Below are 7626 nucleotides of genomic sequence, written 5' to 3'. Positions count from 1 at the left end.
AAGTCAAGTCAAATGCAAAGTATAAAGGCATATTTATTTATGTAGACATATTGTTTTGTTGATTTGAAAATGAGAACTATGCAAACATGTAGAGCTTGAGTAACTGTTTTCCGCAGAAGTGGCATGGACACAACCACAGCATGATTCATCACAGTCACCACTATTTAATCACACGCACTTCATGAATGTCTGCACAGACTTGATCCTGTCCTGGCCCCATCATTAACTCCTGAGACTTTATTTTAACTCTGCGGGGTCATGGGGAAAGGCTTTTATATCAGTAAGCCTTTAGGGTTTGTGCTATTTGGGTTGGGCGTTGGGGCCGTGCTCACCATTTTTGCTTTGTCAGTGGTCTATTCTCAAGAGAAACGGAAAAACGAGGTAAATGCCAGAGACGGGACCCGCATGGTGACGACTGCAGCACCCCACAGCACCTCAGCTCCATCAAACGAGCCCTGGGACAAGTACAGACTGCCTGACACCCTTCTTCCTGAATACTACAACGTGACGCTTTGGCCTCGGTTGGTGCCGGATGAGCAGGGAATGTACATTTTCACTGGGAAATCTGGAGTTGCATTGACGTGCGTCAAGGAAACCAACCTGATCATTATTCATTCCAATGAGCTGAACTTCACCTTGACCTCGGAGATGCACCATGCAAAGCTGACGGGTTTGGGAGGGACAAGCGCTCCGGTCATACTGAAAACCTGGTTTCAAATACAAACACAGTTCATGGTGATTCTTCTGAAAGAAAAACTACAAGTTGGAAAATCTTATTGGCTCTACATGGAATTCCGTGGAGAGCTGTCCGATGACCTAGGAGGATTTTACAGAAGCCAATACACAGAAAATGGTGTAAAAAAGTAAGACGTAACTTACTTTTATTACTGCTGACATTTCTTTGCTAAGAAAGGGTTGAAAAGTAAATTCTTATAATACTAATTTATTAAATGAGTAACCATAACACAAACTTAATAAATTGTATGAATATAAAATAATATATAATGAAATCATGCATAATTAATTAAGTATTATTTAAGTGGGTAGTTGACAAACAATTTTTGTACAGAAATAACTTTGCTTATTTATTGTATGCTTATGTATAAAGTAAAGGTATTTTAGATCCTGTAACCAGTTCTTAAACAGTATGTTTTTTTCCACAATTTTGAATCAAATTTTAGATTTATTTTTTATTTTTTTAAGTTCATTTAAATTTTTACTGTGGTGTACAAATATTTTATGTATCTCAATATTTAATATCAGGTCATACAAAACTGAATTTCTAAAAAAATTAGGAAAGAAATATTTAAAGGTTCAAAATAAAGCTTTAAAAAGTTTTGGATGAATTATAAAAACACACCGTAAATCACTGCTGTAACATTTTACAATTATTATAATTTTATTTTAATTAATTTATAATTTTATTATAATTATTGAAAGTTTGATAAAAGCATCTGCTAAACGCATAAATGTAAATGCAAAATGTCAATTAATTACTAGGCGTACTGAATGGTTCCCTTGAATTACATACTGAATTTTGAACAAAGGGGGCAGTCGTGGCCCAATGGTTAGAGTCAGACTTGTAACCCGAAGGTTGCGGGTTCGAGTCTCAGGTCCGGCAGGGATTGTAGGTGGGGGGAGTGAATGTACAGCGCTCTCTTCCACCCTCAATACCACGACTGAGGTGAGACCCTTGAGCAAGGCACCGAACCCCCAACTGCTCCCCGGGTGCCCACACCGTGTGTGTTCACGGTGTGAGTGTGTTGACTACTGTGTGTGTGCAGTTGGATGGGTTAAATGCAGAGCTCTAATTCCAAGTATGGGTCACCATACTTAGCCATATGTCACTTCACTTCACTCACTTATGAAGACATTTGCAAGCTAAGCTAGATAAATGGCACATTTAACTGAGATAACTTTCATTTTGGCAGAGTTGTTGCCACAACACAAATGCAGCCCACTGACGCCCGGAACGCTTTCCCCTGCTTTGATGAGCCGTCAATGAAGTCTGTCTTCCATCTGACTCTCCTACACCCTCCTGGAACCGTGGCCCTCGCTAATGGCATGGAGCTGGGTTAGTGCTCACATTAATGACAAGCTGTTGAGGCCATGATAATATTTTCAATATATATTTGACAATATTGACCATTTAATTTTAACTTGATAGACAAAGCTCTACATTATCCAAAGAGTTTTGATCATTCACATATTGTTTTATAAGGATGATTTGGTTGTGTTAATTGAGAAAATAATTAAACTTTTTAAAATTGAAATAACTTACCGAAATAAATATCATATAAATTATTAAAACCATGTAAATGATGAAATTACACATATGCTTCTGGATTACAGGGGATGCATATCTTATGACATGAATTTTAGGGTTTTTTATTTAAAACAAACATAAAAAAACAGTATAGTGTTAAAAACAACTACATATACATCATGGGCTTAACAGTAAGACACATTAGCAGTCTGAGATTTTGAGCTCACAAATCTTTTGAAGTTGAAGACACATAGTCAATATGAAAGAATTAGAAGTTTAGAGCTTACCAATTATGTCAGCTCGATTGAAGTTTTTTCCAAAGTTGTATAATGGTAGCCTTGATTGTTTGGTGGGTTATAACTTGCTCTTTAATCACTTACTGAGGCTATATTTTCACACCAATATTTACATTTAACAATACAAACAATTATTGTCAATATGTTTATATTTTTCCATATACTATTCAAAAGCCTGGGGTCAGTAGGATTTTTTTTTTGTATTATTATTATTTTTATTCAACAAGATTGCATTCAATTGATCAAAAGTGACAGTAAAGACATTTATAATGTTACAAAAAAATTCTCTATGCTGTTCGTTTGAACTTTCTATTCAACAAAGAATCCTGAAAAAAATGCAAACTGAAAATTCAGCTTTTCCATCAGGATAAAATGACATAAATTACAACACACAAACACACACACACACACACACACACACACACACACACACACACACACACACACACACACACACACACACACAAATCTTATAGACCCCAACTTTTGATCAGTACACTACTGTATAATTCATGGATTTATCTGTGGACACATTTTCATTCGTCACTCATGTTCTGATTTTCCCTTAGGCACTGAAAACGTCACCATAGACGATCAAGAGGTTTTACAGACCAGATTTGAGCCAACTGAAAAAATGTCGACATATCTGTTGGCCTTTGTCATCAGTGAATTTACCAACTTACGATCCCCTCCAGAGGCCAATGTTTTGGTAGACAATCAAGATCTACTCTCTCTCTCTTGTTCCCTTCTTTCCTCTTATATATGTATTTTAAATGCAGATATCAAATCAAAAACCAAATGCATTATTCTATTTTATTTTATTTTAGATCAGAATATGGGGACGTAGAGAAGCCATTGAAAGTGGACAGGGAGATTATGCCCTTAGTGTGACATTCCCTATTTTGAAGTATTTAGAAAACTATTACAACACCACATACCCCCTGTCCAAATCAGGTTAGAGTTTAAACACGCAAGCTCATTCCAAACTTTGTGTCACAATCCATTAACACTGGGCCAGTGGGGGGAAAAAGCAGTCGGACTAACACTTTCCTATCCATAGACCAAGTCGCTCTGCCTGATTTCGCTGCTGGAGCCATGGAAAACTGGGGTCTGGTCACATACAGAGAGCAATCACTTTTCTACGATCCTAAAGTGTCCTCTAATGAAGATAAAGAATGGGTGGTCACTGTAATCACACATGAACTTGCACACATGGTATGTGGAGCATGTGTGTGTGTTTTTCTAAAAATAGTGCTATTTAACTAAATTAAATAATCAAATTAAGTTATTGACTAGTGGTTTGGGAACCTCGTGACCATGAGATGGTGGAACGATCTGTGGCTCAATGAAGGTTTTGCAAGTTATGTTTCATATCTTGGAGCTGATTATGCTGAACCCACCTGGAATATTGTAAGTAATATCTATATATTCAAGTATTATGAATATATTTTGCCACCTGCCTCCTGTCAAGGTGCACAAAATGAACTGTCTTTCTCTCCTGAAGAAAGATCTGATGGTGCTGCAACAGGTTCAGAGGGCGTTTGGTGTCGACGCTCTTGTTTCCTCTCACCCGCTTTCTTCACGAGAGGATGAAGTCATCACACCGGATCAAATCGATCAGCTATTTGATACCATCACGTATAGCAAGGTTTGCATCATGTGCCAAAGACAACTTGAAATAACACTATTAAGCAGTGTCATATTTCAGTGTTTATTTAATGCTAAACTGTTGTCGTTTCAGGGGGCTGCAGTACTGAGAATGCTGTCTGAGTTTCTGACAGAGTCCGCCTTTGCTAAAGGACTTCATGTATGTCTGAAGGGTTTGGGGTTTTAAAGTTTGAGATATTATGATGTATTCATGCGACTGGCTTTTTTCGCAGACTAACAACCGTGTATGATTTCCACAGAACTATTTGCATGAGTATGCATACAGCAACACTGTGTACACAGATCTTTGGAAAAAACTACAGGAAGTAAGTTGCAAAATTGATGCAATTGAATCCATAACTATTAGTGTAAGTGTGTTTGTTTTTTACAACCACAATTTTCATTAGATTTCATTATAAATCTTTTTCAGGTTGTAGATGCAGATTCAAGCATCCAGCTCCCAGCCTCAATCAATGAAATCATGAATCGCTGGATTCTTCAGATGGGTTTCCCTGTCGTAACTATTGACACTCGAAAAGGAAGTATCTCTCAGCAGCACTTCCTGATACACCCAGACGCAGTAGTGGACAAGCCATCTGGCTACAAGTATGTTTACACTGACAAATGTGGCAACATTACTTCAAAGTCCTGTACTTTTAAAGTGTACTGTGTCTTTTTAAAAAATGATTGCAGTTATGAATGGTTTGTGCCAATCACATGGATGAAGAGTGGCAGTAACATGGGCCAGCACTGGCTACTTACTAAAACAGCTTCATATGAGCCCATGAAGACAGATACTGACTGGTTATTGGCCAATCTGAATGTCGCAGGATACTACAGGGTTAATTATGATCCCCAGAACTGGGAACGTCTCCTCACACAACTGACTGCAGATCATAGAGTAAGTATCTCATTATCTTTCATTTAATTTAAAACATTGAGCATCAAAGTAGCATACCTGAATACTAATCAGTTTAAAGTGAACATTAAAAATGATCCATTTAGCAAAACTTTAACAAAATTATATGGTTATAGTATTTAGTATTAAATATTACAATCTTTATAATAAATATTGTTGCATAATTTTATTGTTCTGATACTGTATAATGTTATTGTTCTGAATTGTTCTCATATATAATTATACATGATCTTTTCTAGTAATTTGATGCAATATATATAATAAATAATAACATAATATAACATTTGTTATTACCCTCTTTTCACATAGGTTATTCCAGTTCTTAATAGGGGCCAGATCATCGATGATGCATTTAATTTGGCGAGGTAAGCTCTTCCTGCAAAGATATTTCATCAATGGACAAAATTAACTGGCTGTAAATAATAAAATTATTGAGAATCTGAATATGATTATTCATAGGGCACAGATAATCAACATAACCTTGGCTCTGAGAACAACCAAGTATCTGTACGAGGAGAAGGAGTACATACCTTGGGAATCTGCAATAAGAAATTTGGAGTACTTTTTCCTCATGTTTGACCGAACAGAAGTCTATGGACCTTTGCAGGTATCTTTGTTTACTTATTACAAAAAGTGACATATCTATAACATATACACACACACACGCACGCTCTCACACACACACACACACACACACACACACACACACACACACACACACACACACACACACACACGTATACAGTATATATAAGTTATATAACATTTATACATTTCTTTACAACACTCCAGACTTACCTGCAGAGAAAGGTGAAACCTCTTTTTGACCACTTCAAAGTTATCACATCAAACTGGACTCGGAAACCTCCAAGATACATGGACCAGTAAATACATGATTACTTTGTTCACTGTTTATTCTAAATATTACTTTAGTGACACTACAATGAGCCACCACAATTAGATATAACTTAAATTCTATAACCACAAACATGAAGCTGTTGTGAAGAATTTTAAAGGGGTCACATCATGAGAAATCAAATTATTCTTGATTTTTGGATATAAAAGTGTTCAAGTACTATGAAAACTTTCTCCCTACTGACGTCAGACAGACCACAAGAAGAAATGACCACCCACATATACACATTAACATTACCACACTGAGGTAATGAGGAAATATATACTATTCACAAACACAAGACAAATGTGGTAAATATGAATAAAGTGTGGGAAAATCTGTCAGAGCTTGTGCAAACCACAGGTAATTTTACATGCAAAAATTATGTTTACATAGAAGTCATATAGGCACAACCGCAAAAACGTCTCGTTTAATTCTAAGTTTCAGGGTGAAATATGGTCATAAAAGACTAAATTATTACTGTTATTACTGGTGCCAAAACTAAGTGGACCTCAATGGGAAAAAAGCATGATATGAACCCTTTAAACTCTCCATTTAACAGAGAAGTTACGTAACATATTAAAGTTGAAATCACTTCTGTTTTTGCATAAAAATTAGTAATATAAGGGATGTTCCCTGTGATAAATGGGAATATAATGGAAATTTAACTGAAATATTTTCTGGTTTGTGTGACTTCTGTTTATAGATACAACCAAATAAACGCAGTCTCAATGGCCTGCAAAACCGGAGTAAAGGGATGTTCAGAGCTCACTAGAATGTGGTACAGACAGTGGATGAAGAACCCTGGCAGTAACCTGTATGGCAACCGCTTCTCTCGGCCTGAAATCTCAATTCAGTTCATACCAATTCAGATCAGCTCTTTCTTATTCTGCTAATTCACTTGAATTTAGTTCAGCGATTCAGTTCCACTCTAAATTCAGTTCAAGCCAGTTCATCTCTTTATAGGTCTATTCATACCATTCATTTTAGTTTAGTTCAGCTAATCGGTTTCATTCAATGCAATTCAAATCAGTATTCAGTTTAAAGGGTTAGTTCACCCAAAAATGAAAATTAGATTAAATTAAATTAGATTAAAAATTAAATTACTCACCCTCAAGTCATCCTAGGTGTATATGACTTTCTTCTTTCACGAATCCAGTAGGAGTTATTTTAAAAATTGTCTTTGGTCTTTCAAGCTGTTTAATGCCACTCAGCGGGTGTTGCATGCATCAGTCCAAAAGAAGTGAAATAAAAAGCATCCATCCATAAAAAAGTGTCTCACACAGCTCCGGGGCATGCGCTGGTGAGTCTCGTGAAAACCAACGTTCGTTAACAGGAGCAAAAGAAGGAAAGTTTCCTTACTTTAGCAAAGGAAAACCAGTCTCCTCTTGACTTATATCGAAATCCTTGTTTTGTACTTCTAATTCTTGACCGTTGTTTTGTTTTGATCTCTCCGCTGCGTTTCCACATGCGTCACTTCTGAGCAGCGCATGCGCAAAGCCGACCTCATACGTCATGCTTCCGTTTACAACAGTGAGCGCAAGCTACATTAAAGTGATTATTACATTTTGAATATGGATATTTTTCTTACAAAAACACATCG

The 7626-nt window shown here is 36.5% G+C and overlaps 1 protein-coding gene across 1 annotated transcript in view; it reads left to right on the top strand.

Annotated features, from left to right (window-relative positions):
• Window positions 1–213: 213 nt before the first annotated feature.
• Window positions 214–7626, top strand: part of LOC107662300 (aminopeptidase N-like) — an 11534-nt gene continuing 4121 nt past the window's right edge. The window contains exons 1-15 of the mRNA XM_016452281.1: window positions 214–863; window positions 1932–2074; window positions 3132–3271; window positions 3390–3516; window positions 3623–3777; window positions 3859–3972; window positions 4067–4210; window positions 4304–4369; window positions 4470–4535; window positions 4640–4815; window positions 4903–5110; window positions 5438–5493; window positions 5588–5735; window positions 5921–6012; window positions 6730–6840. Coding sequence (XP_016307767.1) covers window positions 259–863; window positions 1932–2074; window positions 3132–3271; window positions 3390–3516; window positions 3623–3777; window positions 3859–3972; window positions 4067–4210; window positions 4304–4369; window positions 4470–4535; window positions 4640–4815; window positions 4903–5110; window positions 5438–5493; window positions 5588–5735; window positions 5921–6012; window positions 6730–6840 — 2351 coding nt within the window. The 5' untranslated portion in view covers window positions 214–258. The remainder of the gene's footprint in view (window positions 864–1931; window positions 2075–3131; window positions 3272–3389; window positions 3517–3622; window positions 3778–3858; window positions 3973–4066; window positions 4211–4303; window positions 4370–4469; window positions 4536–4639; window positions 4816–4902; window positions 5111–5437; window positions 5494–5587; window positions 5736–5920; window positions 6013–6729; window positions 6841–7626) is intronic.

The sequence above is a fragment of the Sinocyclocheilus anshuiensis genome, unplaced genomic scaffold (assembly GCF_001515605.1).
Source record: "Sinocyclocheilus anshuiensis isolate Anshui unplaced genomic scaffold, SAMN03320099.WGS_v1.1 scaffold579, whole genome shotgun sequence".
In the NCBI taxonomy this organism is placed as follows: domain Eukaryota; kingdom Metazoa; phylum Chordata; class Actinopteri; order Cypriniformes; family Cyprinidae; genus Sinocyclocheilus; species Sinocyclocheilus anshuiensis.
Note: the sequence above shows the minus strand (reverse complement) of the source record. Positions and strands in the feature narration are given on the sequence as shown.